The 18,112-nt window shown below is 40.8% G+C and overlaps 3 protein-coding genes across 8 annotated transcripts in view; 1 reads left to right on the top strand and 2 right to left on the bottom strand.

Moving 5' to 3' along the window:
- inpp5b (inositol polyphosphate-5-phosphatase B) overlaps positions 1 to 4,711 on the bottom strand; it is a 21,521-nt gene extending 16,810 nt beyond the window's left edge. Inside the window, exons 1-6 of one of the 2 annotated variants that reach the window (XM_086218027.1) lie at positions 4,464 to 4,711; positions 3,259 to 3,338; positions 2,825 to 2,922; positions 2,621 to 2,650; positions 2,423 to 2,533; positions 152 to 295 (exon numbers count right to left, since the gene is read on the bottom strand). In XM_086218027.1, coding sequence (XP_086074153.1) covers positions 152 to 295; positions 2,423 to 2,533; positions 2,621 to 2,650; positions 2,825 to 2,922; positions 3,259 to 3,338; positions 4,464 to 4,520 — 520 coding nt within the window. In that variant the 5' untranslated portion in view covers positions 4,521 to 4,711. Of the gene's footprint in view, positions 1 to 151; positions 296 to 973; positions 1,264 to 2,422; positions 2,534 to 2,620; positions 2,651 to 2,824; positions 2,923 to 3,258; positions 3,339 to 4,463 lie in introns of those variants that run through there. The other variant, XM_086218028.1, reaches the window with a different exon arrangement.
- LOC147253043 (uncharacterized) lies at positions 4,250 to 18,112 on the top strand. Of its 4 annotated transcripts, XM_086218034.1 has the most exons (9): positions 4,250 to 4,403; positions 4,642 to 4,837; positions 14,929 to 15,039; positions 15,143 to 15,224; positions 15,540 to 15,724; positions 15,795 to 15,891; positions 15,967 to 16,096; positions 16,736 to 16,978; positions 17,863 to 18,112. In XM_086218034.1, the coding sequence occupies exons 3-9, from the start codon at positions 14,965 to 14,967 to the stop codon at positions 17,918 to 17,920; spliced, it is 870 nt and encodes a 289-aa protein (XP_086074160.1). In that variant the 5' UTR covers positions 4,250 to 4,403; positions 4,642 to 4,837; positions 14,929 to 14,964; the 3' UTR covers positions 17,921 to 18,112. The 4 variants fall into 4 exon arrangements, with proteins under 4 accessions (XP_086074160.1, XP_086074161.1, XP_086074162.1 ...); XM_086218035.1 differs by lacking the exons at positions 4,250 to 4,403; positions 4,642 to 4,837 and adding an exon at positions 14,428 to 14,704 and having other exon boundaries at positions 16,057 to 16,096; XM_086218036.1 differs by lacking the exons at positions 4,250 to 4,403; positions 4,642 to 4,837 and adding an exon at positions 14,431 to 14,704 and having other exon boundaries at positions 16,060 to 16,096.
- LOC147253044 (uncharacterized) lies at positions 5,418 to 12,362 on the bottom strand. Of its 2 annotated transcripts, XM_086218031.1 has the most exons (10): positions 12,230 to 12,362; positions 10,799 to 10,878; positions 9,235 to 9,567; positions 8,890 to 8,997; positions 8,714 to 8,760; positions 8,514 to 8,609; positions 7,473 to 7,635; positions 7,235 to 7,305; positions 6,751 to 6,846; positions 5,418 to 6,603 (listed from the first exon to the last, which is right to left on the bottom strand). In XM_086218031.1, exons 2-10 carry the CDS (start codon positions 10,833 to 10,835, stop codon positions 6,352 to 6,354), a joined length of 1,203 nt encoding a protein of 400 aa, XP_086074157.1. In that variant the 5' UTR covers positions 10,836 to 10,878; positions 12,230 to 12,362; the 3' UTR covers positions 5,418 to 6,351. The 2 variants fall into 2 exon arrangements, with proteins under 2 accessions (XP_086074157.1, XP_086074158.1); XM_086218032.1 differs by lacking the exon at positions 12,230 to 12,362 and having other exon boundaries at positions 10,698 to 10,885.

Here is an 18,112-nt window from a genome sequence, read left to right as displayed (position 1 = left end):
CCAGCAGGATTCAAATGGATATGTTTAATGATGCAACCCTTTGATATTGGACTTACTATGGTCACGCACTGAATGAATGTTGGCAGAACTATTCGAAGTACATTGAACATGCAGTGTGTTGGCCAGCAGGAATAGAAACTGGGGTACAAACCTGATTTCCTGTGCTGGCTAAGTTTAGTCAGTGTTGTGCTGAGGGGTGCGAAGGCTTGTTTGACCACTCCCTGGCCCCTGGTGCCGCTGCGGTACTTGCTGATCCACTCAAACTTGGCTTCATGGGAGGGAGACTTGCAAACATCTAGAGAAAGGAGGACAGAGAACCAGAGAATTACAATACTGAAACTGGAATATAGCATGAGTATGATCTGAACTTTTCCGATCTCTTTTCAGGCAAAATCGGGAAACTGGAGAGACAAAAATAGTAATGTACTGCTATTTCTTGTTAGATTTCTATTGATTATTCATGTGCTGAATCTACACATTTTAAGTTGTACACCAACAAACACATTAGTCCGAATGAAAGAGCATTCACAGAAGAAGTTTTTCTTACTCAATTTAAAATATAAAGATGTATTTTTTTCTTAGTTTCTATATGATCTTCTTTCTTTTCTTTTACATCATTTTCTATTTTTCATGTTCATCTTAAAATGCTCCAAATAGTACCTGCGCATTTTTGTATGCTGAGCTCAGTCACAACAGTATTTCTACTTTATTCTAAAAAAAAAAAAAAAAAAATCTTCTTTTTGCCTTTTGCCCAAAATCCCCTTGTGTTAAAGTCGCTGAAGTTATACCAGGAATTTTCAAAAGAAATTCAAAGCAGGAAGATTCCATGCGTTGCTCTTCCACGAGTCTAGTTTGTACTACATCTGTGCTGTTTCTGTCTGACTCACACTCACTTCAAAAGCTTTAAATTTGACTTCAAATACAAGTTACAGATACTGCAACGCATGAAACAGTTTCAGTTTAGTCTACTTACCCTCGCCATTTATCATGCTTTTGCTTCTAACAACTGGCACTGAGTCATTTAACCTTTCCATTTTGGTCACACCACAAGAAATGTGACATATCAGTCTTCTCACCCACGTGAGGTTTCCACAGAAAAATAACGAGCCAGTGACAAAAGTGGCACATCTCTAACAAAGCAAACTGTCCGTAAAACTTTCACCAGCCAACTCCATTGTGATGACCGGCTTTCAGATGGGAAAACACAGAGGAAGTACGGTGTCCTTTTTTTAAACTGTCTCCATGCTGTCCTTTCAGTAAATGCCTGCCGTGAGGAATATTGTCACTGAGCACACCACTCATGCTCCACCCCTTACCCCTGAGTCTGTGTCTCCCTGCGTCACTTCTGATGACAGACGAAGACGCGTCACCGGTTTGTAGTAGTTAACTTGAAGTTGTTGCCCAAGGTTTTCATATGTTGGACTTTTTAATTTGAACCTAAAACTGATGTCCAGTGTGATTAATAATAAGATGCCATGATCTACCACATGGTTTCACCTGAAGGTGTTTAACTGGCTGAGCAGGTTTCCTCCTTGATAGAGTAGATAATGTGGGCTTCCTCTAGGTGTCTGCGCCTTTGTTCAGACAAACAAAACACTAAGTTATGATCCAACAAAACAAAAACAGATAGTGGTCTACACAAGCGTGTATAACAGGGTTTCAGCAGAGGTGAATGCCCTCAAAACAACGTTGATGGGTTAAAAACTGATGAGATTGCAAAATTATTAATCAGAATGTGTCACTTCCCAGTGTGTTTTCTTTATTTATCATGCTATATTTAGAAGAAAAAAAATACTGAAACAGTCGGATATAAACTATACAGCTTGGTCAGAATCCATCCCAGCATACCCAGCCAGTGTGTCACCATGTGGCTAAAGTGATGTGCTCGCTCATAAAGACTACCTCACTTCATAATGCTTTTTTTTTTTTTTTTAATAAATCAACATTACTCTAGCATCCAACATAGGAAACCGAAAGGTCAACTTGATCTGGTATTTAGTTCTTGGATGAAGCCTGTTTAAAGTAGGTCCAGTGCACTTCGAGAAAGGAAATTTATTTTAAGTTTATTTTGCCGGTAATTCTGGGACTCCGGTACATAATTGTCTTTTCTTCCAGCCAGTATGGCATGTACAAATACATTTAAAATGGTCTTAAAACACTTAATGAAGAAAGTCCAATAAATGTATCTTTTGGAAAATTTGTCCCATTGTGCTGCTCCCTGATTTGGATGAATAAAACTGTTGTCAGTGTCAGTTAATTGTTACATATTCATTTTCAAAATGCCCTACAAATGTTTTAAAATACATTTTCTCATGATTTTCACAAGCAGCTTTTGATTTTTCTTCAAGTCTGGACAAAACATGAATTCAAACTGCTCAAAGTCATGCGTACGGATGAAATATGGAGAAGAAGGCTGACCTACCGCTCCATGCCCTGTTGACCTCGCTGAGGAAGAGCCGCGAGTGGGACCCAAAAGGGAGTCTGAGCTCTAACATCTGTTCCTGGTAACTAAGTCTCACTCGGGTATCAGCTCCTAAAACAACAAGCAAAATGTCCTGATGCAGTGGATCTGTTGTCTGGCAAGTCGTGATTATAAAAATGTAAATTATGAAAACCTCACCGACAACTGCAAGCTCCTCTGGTGAGGAAACTAAAAAAAACAAAAAGAGAAAAAAACTTGTTGGGGTACAGCAAGAAATATAATGATTACACACACACACACACACACACACACACACACACACACACACACACACACACACACACACAACTGTCTGTTCATAAGGGGTGAGATACTGTATGAGACAGTGAGAAAGAAACTCACCCTCCACAACAGCAAAGTCAAGGCAGATGGGAACGATGTCCTCCAGTGACACATCATCAGCAGTGATGGCCATCCTTCGATGGGTATAAATAAAGATTCTGAAAACAATTATGACTGTTGTGTTAGTGGGATATTTTTTAATCATCCAACACATTCAATCTAGTTGACATTATGAATCAGCTATATAACAATGGGCACAGGGGGTTGATTCCTTGGCAGTAAACACCACATTTATGAGGTTCCCATGTAAGATGAGTCACTTTTACTTCTGTCCTGTTCAGCTTGAATTGTTGCGACTCCTAAGAAGGGCACCACTCTCACTGAGATCCCCCTGACTCATTAAAATATTAAAATTTGTAGTGACAGGATACAATCGTGGTATACAGTAGGTATATTTATGATAATACATGGAGCTGTGGCTATTAAAAACTCACGCGTGTTCCTTTGTGGACTCCACCAATCCCAGCAGTCTGCTTTCTGTAATATCATCAAAGAGGACATCACATTGCACAGCATGTTTACACCTCAGTTAAGGAACTCGAAAGAACGCAGTATTCTCTTGTGTCCATGAGTGTCAACTTCGATCAAACAATCGCACTTTGAACACTTTTCTGACACGGACAACTGCTTTAAAGGAGTTTTAAATAGATTCTTTTGGTGCATTCGTTTTCACATCGGCCATTTTGACTTAATACGGCAGGTAAAAAATGCCCACAAAATAATTACAGCTCTACTCCATTTTGTGATTTCAGTTACAGTTTACACAATAAAGCCCTGACCCACCTGAATGAAAAAGGGCCACAATTAATATTAACTACATCTGTTAGTACATGTCAAAATGACCACTGTGAAAAGGGCCTAAGGAGTATTTTCTTTTGTTTTGAACATTTACATAAGACTTAATAAGTGCACTAATTTACAGGAAATGCTCAACTGAGAGATAATTAGATAGAACACAGATATTATCAGCTTTCAAAACACGTTAGTTTTTTTTTTGTCGAACGACCTAAAAGTGAAATTTTCTGTACCTCAAGGCAGCATTGAAATATTCCTTACATGCATCTGTAATAGCTTTTGAATATTTTCCTAAAAACTCTTCTTTACAATAACTCTAATTCATGATAGGAAGATTACACTATTTTACAGCCTCCTTCCCCTGAAGTTATTTTGAAGCTATCTGGTGTAAGAAATTATATTAATTGCGGCTCTGTTCCATTTAGGCGAGTCAGAGCCGTGGTATCGTGCATACTGTATCCCTTGAACGGCTGTGACACTAAACAGGACGGGACCGGACTCAGGGTTCATCTATTACACCAGAGTTTACCCTCTGTTGACCAAACTGGAGGTTCTAGCCGGTGAGTTAATTCTGCCACCTGCTGGACGGAAGGACTTACTACAGAAAATGGTTCGTGTCTTCGAGTCAAGTCACGCCCGTCTCGTTTCTCGACTGCTGAAAATAACGTGTCCTCAAAAAGCCTCGCAGTGAAAATAAGGTTGTTGCCTACGTATGTGCCCGGAGAGATATCACCCATGTGTTTGTTCCTACATACCTCGCTGCGGACTCTTCTTCTACGGAGTCGTGAGTTAAACACCTTCGCTCGCAGTAAACACATTTGCGCATGAAAGTAGCAAAGGATACTATGATGCAGTTTTCTGTCCTTTCCAACGTGTCTTGAATTGCGACGGATTGATCCATGATGAGGGAAAGTTTTCACCCCCGCACATAAATGTCGAGCCGTCTCCACTTATTTCTCACGTGAAGTTTTCACCTGGACGGAATAGAGATCCGTAATCCCGCATTATTTCTTCGGTTCCAGATGTTCCTCCCTTCTTCTCCTGTCGATCCCGACCCGTACTGCCACGCACTGATTCGGTCTCCCCAGCACCCTGGGTGACGTCACATCTGGGCTCTCCACTCAGTTTGAGTTGGCTCGGATTAGGCCTCGGGCGAGAGATCCAAAGAGGATTATGTCGTGCAGTGATCCCGGTTGTTTCAACGCTTTCTCTTTCCAGGTAATAAGATCTTGCGTAAACGACCAGCAGTAACACATTGTAGGATCAGTGTGAAAAGCTCTGCTGCTGACTGAGGATCACCACTTGTCAGACATGAAATTAGGTTTGGTTTGACACAGAAAAAAACTCAACACAGAACTTCTGCACATGTATGCAGTTGAAATGCTGCATGTTTGAATGGTGTTGGCTCAGTTTAATCATGGTATTTTTCAGAATGCCAGGTTTAGAACCCATCAACATGCCAACGTAGCCGATACAACTGGCTGATATTGGCCCATCACAGGTACCGTATCTCATATGTGGTGTCTGATATGTGCCCGTATTAAATGAACAGTGAAATGCATTATTTCTGGCCTAAACTAAGCAGTAAAGGCCATTAATATAAATGTAACTGAGATACTTTTTTCTCTTAGATTTAAGAATTTAAATTTTGGGGGATTTTAATTGGATGTAATTAATTAGCTGTTATTAAAGAAAAGGAAAAATGCTTTTGGATTTTTTTTTTATTAGTATCATGCGAGACATTAATATGCTTTGAAAAATGTAATAAAATAAAACTCCACAGACATGTAGTTGATTAGATTTGTCCCATTTTAGACACAATCATTCTATTTAGTACAATAGTACATTAAACTATCACAAATTGGTTTGATTTAACAATTAAGTGATACCGTTACGACTTAAAATAGACTTCGTGAACCACACAGTATAAACATCCAACTCAAAAAAGTCACAAAACGTATTTGACGGAACAAAGAACTGGATTGCACATGTAGTTGTAATATTTTGTAAAATCTCTATTAAAATGCTTAAGCAACCCCCCTTCAACAGCTGGACATTTGAGTTGCATAAAGTGCATGTAGTCATAGCTGGCTATTCTCTTAATGGCTTGAAATGATGAAAATGTAAGAAAAATTGTTGGTTTGTAACCATTTACAACCACCTCAGCAAGTATTTCTATATTTGGGCTCCACAAGTCACCTGCGATCAGTTTACAGTGGGAAGGCACAGAAACAGTTTTTGGAGAATCGTTGCAAATCTCAGACTGTTTTTCTTTTCTTTTCTTTTTTTTTTTTTCAAGAAGGCAGAAGCTGAATGCAATCACAAGTAAAGGCAACGTCACGGCTGAAACCCCTTAGATGATCTCTTGAAATGTCACATTGGAGAGAATCGTACACAGTGATTATTTTGGTGGTTAATATGGCAATGTGAAATAAAGGTGAAATGAGGTGAGGGTGAAGTTGCCTCTGTCACATTTGTCTTGATTCGTGAACTTAACAGTTATTTTACCCTACAAATACTTTTCAATTTTCATCGGTCTGGAACCAGGCAGAAAATGATTGGGATGTTTAATGAAACGAGGACCACAATCAGCATTTTACTGAGGCTTTGTAGAATTCCAAACAAAAAGACAGTCACAAAGGAGATAAGCGAATGATGTACTGTTGACCTCTCGACGCTGAGCTTTTCCCTCTGGAGGGACTGGGAGGATGAGCAGGTCCCTCCTCAGTCACTCACAGCAGGAAACTGATGGCAATCAAGCTGAGGATGGAGACAATCAATTCTGTGTGAAGACGAGGACCTCTTGTGGCGAAGGAGGGGACGTTCAACGTGCCGTTCAACCACAGGCAGGAAGTTGTTGTGGCATTGCAGCACTCCAGATGACACGGAGGCACCGTGGTGGATTTGCATTGGGGTTTGCCTGAGCAGTTGGTGGTGCATCCTGCTGTCCACTGCAAGTTTGAGTTTACGCTCTCCTTTTTCAACTGGAAAAGTGGGGAAGGAAGAACAGTGCAGGTCGACTGAAACGTTCTTCAAACAGGGCATTGAAGTGAATAGTGAAGAATGGCAGGAATTCTGTCTTGTTAACTGGACGTGCTTGGACAGTCTTGTTTGGTTTTGGTAGTTCTCACCTGACAGTGTCGCTGTGAGGAGGAACATGCTTGCGAGTTGCTAAATGAAGTGTAGCACTTTTCGCCCGTACATGTACCCGTCCTGCATTTGTTCACCTATGAACAAAACCAAAAGGGGGAGGTGAAATACTGCACCCGGCTTGCACAGTTAAATGAAAAAGTGAGACTTTGTTGCCTTCTGCTTCCTCATATGCATCAGTGCCTGTGTTCCTGTGCCAGTGACATTAACGTGATATCCTTGATTTTCCTCAAATTTGGCAACAAAAAGCCACTTGGACTTGCTGAACTGAAGAGATTGCGGAGGTGACACGTAATGATATCTCAGGAAAGCTTTGAGGGACTTCCTTCAAATGCAGCGTGTATCAGCAGGGACTCAAGGATGAACTGAAAAGAATGTTGGGAGCCAAAGGTCAAAGGTCACTGTCACAGGCACACACCGGGACTCATAGAACCACACTTAAACACACTGAAACTTTGACCATACGTTTGCTGGTGTTGCAGGGGTGGTGGTCGTCATGGTGGGGACTGGAGTAGTGATAGCCGTAGTTGGAATTACTGCGAGAACCGAAAAGCAAAAACACTTATTCATGGTCGCCCGTACACATGCTGTCATGAACTGTATAATGATTGTTTAGAAGACAATTGTGAGATTGGTATTTTATCATGTATTGACATGACGTTAAATGGGAAATTTAAAGTTGGCGTTTGTTGCTTCTGTGTACCGGGAGTTGTCATCATCATCATCATGGATGCAAAACTGTCATTGAGGCAGCCAGTAGAATTGCAGCAGTCAATGGAGCAGTTGATCTGAGACGCGTTGACACAGCTATCGGCGCAGGAGGCGCTGCAGCTGGCAGTGTAGCACATTTCCATGTCCCGTAGAAGCTTAAACATGAAAGGATAACATATCAGGTGTCTGCAGTTGACAGAAGTGGCAAGTAACAGATGGGACTACATTTTGATACAGATATTTGTACTTTTGACCCGGCACATTTTCAAAAGCAGTTTTTTAATATTGTTTTAATGCATTTGAGCAGGATTGGTTTTATTTTGCATCATTCTGTGTCTTCCTAGCATTAAGACTGATGTCACCTACAATGGAGGGGACGACATCATAAAAAAAGACAATCCCTCGGTGTTCCCATCAATCCACCATCACATACATCGATTCTAAACTCCTCTTTTTAAGCTCAATTATTCCAGAAATCTGTTCTGGTGTTAATCACTGTATTTCAAGTTGTGTTGCCGACATTTAAAACCAGAGCAGTTGAGACAGTGGTTTTTTTTTGTTTGTTTTTTTTTAAATTTTATGTAAAGTTTGAATTGTTTAATATTCTTTGAATAATAGTATTTTTGATATGACATCTATCTATCATATTATTACTGATCAGTTAGCCATGTCTTTCATTCTTTCATACTTTGAGTATTTGAGTATTTCAGAGCCTGTACTTTTTAACTTATACTCGAGTAAAGAAGTTTAATGACTTGACTTTTTTTGCACTTTCACTTAAGTGAAGGATTTATGTATTTTTGCCACCTCAGACAACTGAGCTGTAAATGTGGTGCTTGAATAAAGAAATTATGAGTATTTTCAGATACAACTTTCACAGACGTGCAGTTGCTTCTGCAAATCTTCTGTATTTTTTCAGTATGCTAATAAATGTAAATGCATACATTGTTTTGCATATTAAATCAATGTGGCAACACATGAGATTTGTTTGATGCCTTCGTTAGGTTTTGTATTGTGTCAGTTGCAGGCCTACCTGACAATAGTTCTCCGCAGAGCATCTGGTGGCATTTTGACTGTTGTACATTGTGTAGCAGTCGGAGTAGTTACATGTGAACGTGGGACAGTAAATCTGAATTTGAGAGAAGCAAAAGGATAATTATAAAGGGTGAAGAGAGCGAGGTGTGATAAAAGACAGTTATAACGGAGAGTATTTGTCAAGTATGTTAGACTTGCCATGTTCATCCAGGTAACAATTGGCATTGTGGTGATATTCATTTCAACTGTGGCAAAAGAACGGATGACATGAGGAAGGAAAACACGGATGAATAATAATATTTGTTCTCTTTTTACATGGAAATGCATCTTGTGACATCAATGTAAGTCTTGTTATTTGTAGACGCCAAACTTACCAGTGCGGTTTTCTGAGTATGACATGGTGGTGGGCATGGATGAGGAGGGGGAGGAGGAAATGGAACCTGAAGTCATGGTGCTGGACTTGGTCATGGTTGCTGACAAAGCTGTGGAGGAGGCAAAGGTAGGACTGAATCAGCAGCACAGACTGAGCTGGAAGAGGGGGGAGAGATAGATGATGTAGAACTGGCAGCGTTGGTTGAAGGTGGTCATGGGGGGCTGGTTTGAAGTGAATAATAAACCTCTGGAGGGGGTTGTGTTTGTAGGGGACTGGGTGGTGATGGTGTTTTCGGTGCCTGCGAGTAAGGTTGTGGTTGTGGAGTGCAGCGGGGTCATTGGCATACCTCCTGAGGTGGTGGAAGAGACAGACTGCGTGGTGGTTGATGTCATTGAAGCTCCAGAGGTCATGGGGGTGGAGGGCTGAGTGCTACTGCTTGCTGTGCTTCCAGATGTGGATGTGGGGACCTGAGTGGTGGAGGTTGCTGTGCTTCCAGATGTGGATGTGGAGACCTGAGTGGTGGAGGCTGCTGTGTTTCCAGTGGTCATGACTGTGGCTGGTTGGGCGGTGGACATGGGTGCTGTTGTGTCTCCTGAACTGGTGGGGGTGGTTTGACCTGTCACTAATACTGATGGCAGAAGTAGTCCTAATAAGAGGAGGTGCAGGACACCTTTGCAGCCTGGTATGTTGGGAGACATAATGGGAAAATATAAATTTTTGTGCCTTTTGAATGCACTTGCACACCTTCGATTGGCACTTTTGTCATATGGATAGTACAAAATTTCTTGTAACCCCCAGGATGAAATGTCCCATAACATTTCATCCTGTCAACACTTTTAAATTGGTCGATATCCATCCATTTTCTTCCACTTATTCCTGTTAAGGGTAGCAGGGGCTGGAGCCTATCCCAGCTGACTTTGGGCGAGAGGCAGGGTTCACCCGGGACAGGTCGCCAGTCCATCACAGGGCCAACACATAGAGACAGACAACCATTCACACTCACATTCACACCTACAGTCAATTTAGAGTATCAATCAGCCTCGTCCCCTATTGCATGTTTTTGGACTGTGGGAGGAAGCTGGAGTACCAGAGAGAACCCACACAGGAACAGGGAGAACATGGAGACTCACACAGAAAGATCCTGTGCCCGAGCCGGGACTCGAACCCAGAACCTTCTTGCTGTGAGGCGACAGCGCTCTTGGTGGATATATTCATCTATGAATGAATGTCATTACCATTAGCATTTGATGCTAATGATCCAATCCAGTTGCTAAATGAACAATAGTATACCTGCTAAACTGGCATGAGCATGTTGATAATGTCAAGTAAGCCAAAACACTGATGAGCCTAAGTAATTAACAATTTCAAGCAGGGGATTAATAAAGGATTTCTGATTTTGATTCTGATTGCACTCTCCCAGAGATGCTGGGGCGTTGTTCTCCATCAGGAACTGCTGTCTACATTTAATTCAAGCTTCAGATGTTATGGTATCCAGTGGTGTTTCCTTTGAGACACATTCAAAAGATATAATTGGTAAAGAAGTATCCAAAACTGACAGATCATCTGCTTTCTAAGTTTGAGTGTCGTATGCAACGCAACCATGCCAACGTACTGTACGTGTCATTGTTTTGTTCACGAGAGAGTTGACGTGAACATTTTCCTTTTGAGACACTGGGAGTCCCAGAGTTTCAGTCATTCTGATCCATATTTCCTTCTTTGGTATAACTAAGACAGTTTGTCTGCTTAATGAAGGCTTGTGTGTTTTTGTTTTAAAAAAAAACAAAAAAAACAAAACACGAGGCTACGCACATTTGTAGAGTTGAAACAGAAGTTCTGATTCTTTCCTGTACCTTTAGTAAAAATGTGAAACCAAATAAAGTGCTTTTAAATGATCAAACACCCACTCATACCTGTGTCTTTTATACAAGTGGTGGAAGCCATTATCATGTTGGTGTTGGAGGAGGAGGAGGAGGAGCGTTGTTTGTCCAGCCTGTAACGACACAATATCTGTCAAGATCCTAATGAAGGACGAGTAAAACGCACACTTAACATGAATGAACATCTGCTGGATCTTCCGTCTGCAAGGTTTCGCATCATTGCAAATCACTGCCTGCAGAACAATATTAAATATGTGATGACAAACAATCTCTCGGCGGATTGTAGCGTGGTAGAGTTCAAACTGTTTACCCATGTTAATTAATAGCTGTGTGGATTACTGCTGTGCTCATTCATTGAAACCCACCTGGGCAGTTCTTTTGCTGTGCGCTCAGTCATCCGTGCTCTCCTCGTTTTACAATCCTGGGATTGTTCTGATGAAACTGATCTCATAATTGTTTGGTTTGTCACAATGACACATGATAAATCTGAGATTATAAACTTGTTTATTTACCTATTTGTTCCACAGTTTCTTCAAATGACTGACACCCTAGAACAAAAGCTGTCCGTGGTAGGTTTATACTTGATAAGGGATTCTCAGCGATCCCTCGCAGGATTATTTTTTACGTAGTGACACAATTATGTCACGTGTTGCCGTTTGCATGCGTTTATCAGTGAACACCATTAAAATGTGTTTGTTCCTCCATCAGTTCCCTTGGGAGACCCACTAAGCAGCACCGCTTGTTTTTTCCTCTCTCCCTTGGATCCCAGCATAGCCTCCGATGGGCTCTACACCCTGGAAACTGAGTGACAACAGGGGCCATTTTGGCATCCGTCCAAAATGCGTTTTAACGAGGAAAAGAAGGAAAGGAGCAAATTCATGCTACCTAAAGGCTAAAATGTTGTATTTAGGCTGCACCAAAGGATGTGTTCAGGTGCTAAATGGCCATGCTGTATAACTCACAATTACTTTTGGCATTGATACGTAACCTCACGACATGCATTTTGAGGTGTTATTGCAAGATCAGTTAAACTGAAAGAAAATGAACTGCAAAAAGAACGACGTTATCAGTCACTTTGAATATTAAGAAATTAAAGACAACAAACGTTCATTAGAAACTACTCCTGTGAATGTAATACCATGTGGTATTTCACATATATATTCATGATGTATCATGTCATATTTAATCAAAGGTCACTCATCTTCATCTAAATAGTTGTTAGTAATCAATCAATGTAAGATCTGAATACATTATCATTTCATAGATTGACAGACCTTTGCCACTGAGCCTTCAAAACATCATTCCCCTTCGGAGTCATTTGCCAATGACAGGAGTTCATCAGCATCCTACATCGCTGGTAAACTCCAGGTGCACAAATTATAAAACTGCATATCGTCATAATTATTAATCACGATCGGAAAACCTATCATTAAACTCAGCGTTTGTCTATTTCAATCCACTCACCGGCTAGGATGTCTGTGCGTTTTTCTTTATCAGCTGTGGTTGAAGTGAGTCTTTCTGTAGCCTCTCCTTTTCTCTCTTGGTCTCACAGATTGGTCCCTGTCACCTCCCCCTTCACTTCCTGCTGACAGCACTGTAGTGGCAATATAAGTGGAAACTCTCACCTGCACAGTTATACGAGTGTGAGAGGAGGAGACTAAAGGCCTGCTGGGATATGGGTGGGTCGGTAATAGTATCAATCTGCCCCAGAATTCTGTGATTCCAGGGGAATTTTTTTTTTTTTTTTTGCATTTTCACAAGAGGCAATTATGGGTCAAAAGTGACGCTTAATGCATTTTGAGGTGGACTTAAATCAGACCAGTAAACAATTAAAATTCTGTAACACAAAATTGCATCATGTCAGATTGTATTTCAATGTTTAAACGGTAATGAAACAAGAAAAATTTAACAGCCAAGTGTTTTTAATACTACATTCAGTCGTCAAAATATCTTGATAGATACTAGATAGATACGACTTCCCTGTGTGTTGTTTTATTGCGAGAGAAAGTATTTCATTACAACATGGCACAGGTTTCTTTGTAGAAAGGGAACAAAAAAAAAACCTGCACTCGGCAATTACAAAAATAACTTTGGGGATTAAATCTTTTCCAGACAGGTGATATTTGAATACCTGGTTTGCGAGATTGTATTTTGAACCTCTTGGTTTCGGCTGAACACAATGTGAAATCAGACCCCCTCTCTCTCTCTCCACCAACCATGAACCCCCCTCCACCAAGACTACAATTACCCCTTTGTGGCCTAAAGAACGCAGAATTCTTTGGGCACGACACAAAAGACACTTGCACAATCCAGGTGAAAGTAGTCCTTTCGTTTCATTGCAGATACATGAAACACACCAAATGTCTGCTATGTTTGGCTTATATAGGTCATTGTTATTAAGGATACAAAGTTTGACAACTATTTCTGAGAGTACGTGAGTGATCAAATCCACTGTAGGTTTCAATGACGTGACACGAATTGAGGTAAATATCTCTCCTCGCAAAGCAAGAGCTGTGTGGTTAAATTCACAGTCGGGGACAAAAATGCAGCTGTCATATTTCATTAAATACAAAGGTGTTGATCGAAATCCCTTGAGAATTCCGCTGGATCTCTGTGCTTGTCTTCTGTCAAACATACGGCGAGTTTCTTATTCGTTAGATTAAAGACTAATGCCTCATGGAAAGGTTCTTTCATGGTTTGTACATGTCCATCCCCTACACTATGATTCGAGTTGACTAAATATTGGGAAGATTTCTCAGTAGAGTGATGCAGGGATGACATGTTTTTGTTGGCCAGCCTTGCATCATCATGGCTTCATGGGATAATCGTGATAAATGAATACCGCTTTAATGATTTCTGAAGTGTAACTGCAGTTGTTGCAGTTGTGTATTGTTATGCTATGAACAAACTGCACCATAGATGTGTGACTTTAACGTCACTGCAACTTGCTTCTCCCTTCTTTTGCTCTGATGATGTTTGTAGTCTGGTGTTTTTGACCCGTAGGTTAGCAACTGCTGGGCAAAATATCTACTGTTAGTGTCAAGCACAAGTTTTATTTCAGGCATTTAACTAAAATCACATTCCGAAATCCCACTGACTTTGAGACTCAGGCACTGGAACTGGGACGTTTAGTGTAGTCCGTCACCTGTGTTCTGGTAAGGGCTGATGTCATGGAGTAGATGCATGTTTGTTCAAAGCCTCAAATGTGGAGGTGGTGATTGCAGAAGAGTATCTTTTTGACCCTGGTTGTTAACCAGTGGTGTCCTGAAGCAGCAGACAGTTACCGGATTGGTGGGAATCGGGGGGGATGAGGGACTTTCAGGTGTTCTGAGACATTCTGGCAAACCACCACACAACTCAGGGAGGGGAAGCAGGGCTCAGCCCAGGAGAAATGCTGACATGATGGATATATGCCTTACATGGAGGAGGTGTGAATGAACCGTCCATCATGAGTCTACCTTTCGGGAAAATTAAGTGGTTAATCAGGTAGATGCACTTGAGTATTCAATTCATGTTCATTTCAAATGAAAGGGTTAACTCTGTCCGGTAAAAACACAATATTGGGAGCGAACATTTGTTGATCAATTTTCCACCTCTTAACCACAGGTAGTCCTGCCCTCCTTCTCTCAGCAGGGGTAAGGGTTGCTCTACATGTGCAGGCTTATTCACATTAAAGATAAGGCTCAGTAGACCAAATTAAGCAACCTGGATGCAACTGGACTGTGTAACTCCATGACTAAGAGGATTAGACAAGATTTACGTACCCAGCAGTTGTCAGCAGTGCTGTTCACTCAGACGCGGTGCATAGCAACAGGTCAGCGAGTCTTGTACGCCACATTAGCATTCACCATGGACTAGGAAAGAGCCCCAGTGAACAGAAATGCTGTCCCCTTATGACCTCATTTGAGATTATTTCCTCCTGTCAAGACTCTGTCAAAGGTTAGTGTCCAGCTGTGCAGTTTCTCTCTCTGCAGCAAATGTCTGTGTACGTTTCCTGCGTGTTTGTTTGGGCATAGTCTCACAGCCTGCTTGGTTAGGAATCCTCCACCTGAGCTGTTGAATCGTGAGACCACAGTTCAGTACACAGTCATTAGTGGATCCTATAGGGAGATGTATTAGCATTTCAGATCCTTACTTTAAACATGTGTTCATACATTCTCCAGTCAGAACGCCACAGAGTGAGGTGAACATGCTTCAGCATGATGACATGTATCCTGTGGACGGCATTTACATGGACATTCAAGGGAATACTGTGCACCTGCAGATTCCTTTGGGTGAGAGCACAATGAATTATCTGTGAAATTGGAATTTGATATATTGTGAAATGAGTTAACAAGGGCTAATGTTTATGGGTGTATGCATTTATTTGCATTGCAGGTATGCCCATACAATGCAATCAGATTCTTGCCAAGGAAACACATTACACTGGAAACAGGCTGCAATCTGAAACAAACAGTGGGTGAGTAATTCATATAATCAAATCATAAAAACTGACCAATACAACCTGTTTTTAAATGAAAATTATTTATTTGAATGAATGTTCTTGCACAATGTGATTCTAAATTGGCATTATTCCTTTTTTTTTTTTTGCCCTGCGCAAGATTTTATCTAAATGAGTCCATGAAGTATATCATGACTTGTGTCTCATGCTATTTTCCCTTCCTTAGACTTAAATTAAAGGGAACTTCCAGGACTTTTTAACCTAAGCCACATTGTCCAATAACATTTGTAGCTTGAGTTATGACATGTGACCTTATTTGACTTTGCTCATCAGGTTCTGAGAATAAAATCACTGCAGCCATACCAGGTAGCCCTGACCGCACCACAGCCCTTCATAAAAGACTGACCAAAACTGAGAAAGAGATACTGTCACTCAGGACAAGGATTGCATGTGACCGAGCATCATGGGAAAGGAGGTTTGCAGAGCTGCAAAGAAAACAGGAAAGGCTGTTAAATCAGGTGGGTTTGAAGGTGGGTGGTGTGAGGCTTCTGCGACTTCGTCAGTGACATCCTGACTTGTGTTCTCCAGCTCGCCTCTGAAGTTGGAGTATTCGTCAAAGTGGATGGCTGTGATGACCAAGGAGAGTCAGGAATGGACAATGGAGAAGTATTTGAGGAGTGTTCAGGTCAGTGTCAGTCACAGTGAGTTCATTTACAATTTTTCAGCGAGACATTACCTTCAGAATTTGTTGTCAAATTAGCATTCAGTGTCTCAGGAGCGATGTACCAGGACAGAGCGTCTGATATGTCATCAAGAGGTTTCTCAGGCAGCCATTTATCTCTGTCATCAGCAGTGAGCTCAAGACCCGCCTCTGCCTCTTCAGCCACGAGGTAAAGCTCATCCTATTTACTTGTTAACACGCTGGGTGAGCAGTCTTTATTTTTAAAAATGTTTGTCTCCTCAAAATAGTGTTAGATTTGGTGGCAGTTATTAAATTTAGCCTTGTCCCATATTCCTTGTTAGTTTTCATCAACTTTTGTCATCTCCATTCTGTTTTTGTTTTTAAATTTTAGTTGATTCAAAGTCTAACCGGATTATTTCAGTCTACTTTTAATTAATCTAATGAAAATTGACCTTGATGTCTTTGTGGTGAGCTAAGTGTCTCCCAGATCATTTTGGGTCATTTTGAAATTAGTTTTTAGCACACTCTCATCCTTTTTACAATTAATTTTAGGCTCATTTAGTTGACATAATATCAAGAAGTTTCAATCTTATTTGAACCAATTTGAGTATTGTTAGTGTAGTCAAAGGTGATGAAATCTAAATCAAAATGAACACACAGAAGTGTTAATAATTGTAGGTTGTGTCAAAGTCATTGTAAAAAAATAATATTCATTTTTAGATAAATAAAAACCTGCTCATTGAAAACATATTAATGGTGTGATATCACCTATGTTTTCAAGAAGTACCGCGTTGTAGCAGATCAAATCGATGTCCCTTGTATTACCCTATGACCTCTCTTCCTCCAGTCTGAGGTCATGGAGGACGACATCCCAGGGGCCTCACCGAGTTTTTGTCCCTCACTCCCCCATGGACCTGCAGCTGGGTCACCGGGTCAGAATCATGCTGCCCTCTGGGCGGATCAGCACAGGGACGGTCCGTTTCCTGGGCCACCTGCAGGGGGAGGCAGATCTCCACCTTGGGGTGGAGCTGCAGACTCCTGATCATGGGTTGCATGATGGCAGCCACAGGGGCCACAGCTACTTTGAATGGTAAATGGTCCCATGTGTTTACTGTGTGTGTATCATGTAGGTTTTGTTGTTGTTGTAGTTGTTGTTTTCTGGTGTGTGACAATTGATACAACCAGAAGTTCAGTTTACACTTGAATATTTTTTTGTTCACTGGACGTTCCTCTGAGATCAATATTGCAGGATGATCACACTTTGTTTTTTGGTTTTTTTTTTAGAAGACAATCCAGTTGCTCTCTGTAAAAACTTTCATTAAATAGTTTCTGGTAAATGTTTATCTGAAATTGTGAAACTTCTTATGAATACAGAATTTCCCCCCGGGATTAATAAAGTATTCTGATTCTGATTCTGAATTAATCATATTGCAGATTTACAAATGAATAAACATTAACTTTTCTCCAATCCATGTAATTTTAAATGCAAGGCTGATATATAATATATAACCGCGCATAAGAGTGTCTCTGAATGATTGCATCACATTGCAATTCTTAGGTAGTCTACAGCCTCCAGACAGTATTCCTTAACACTTTATGGCTAAGCTGAATATGCAAATCCTGTTGAGGTTAACTTCACAGGCTCAAATTCCTACACTTAATGTGTGAAGCATCAACTTGACATGTTAAGTTTGAACTCATTTGCCTAAAGCCCTGCCAAATGTGACTAATTGTGGTTGGAAGCAGCTTCAGTCTTGTTTTTCCTGCAGTAACTCAAGCGGGGAAATGTAATATGTACATGAAATATAATACACATGGGAAGCTTACATTTTGAACACAGGTGAATACATTTCCTGTTGTTTTGTTGTCTCTAAGTTTATATCAGTCTATTCATTTAAGAGTAAATGGCCCTGAAACTTCCTCATGACATTAATTTCCTGTTTGTTTTTTTTTTTAACTTTCTCTTCTGTGCAGCAAGCCTGGTTATGGTGCCTTTGTACCATTTCACAAACTACTGATGGCCTGGGAATGACAAAAATACTGACGACCATGTAGAGCTGCCCTGGATGCACTAAAGTGAGGACCAGCTGAATGCAGAGTAGTACTGTAGACGCGGTTATTGACATGATCTATTATTACAGAGATGTACCAATTTGTGTATGTGTCATGTGTGTTTTCACAATTAAATATCTTTTCAGTCAACAAGTCTAACAAAGTTACAATC

This window comes from Aulostomus chinensis, chromosome 11 (assembly GCF_037954235.1).
Source record: "Aulostomus chinensis isolate RoL2024-O1b breed Wild chromosome 11, RoL_Achi_v1.0, whole genome shotgun sequence".
Lineage (NCBI taxonomy): Eukaryota > Metazoa > Chordata > Actinopteri > Syngnathiformes > Aulostomidae > Aulostomus > Aulostomus chinensis.
This window is presented reverse-complemented; position numbering and strand designations above follow the sequence as displayed.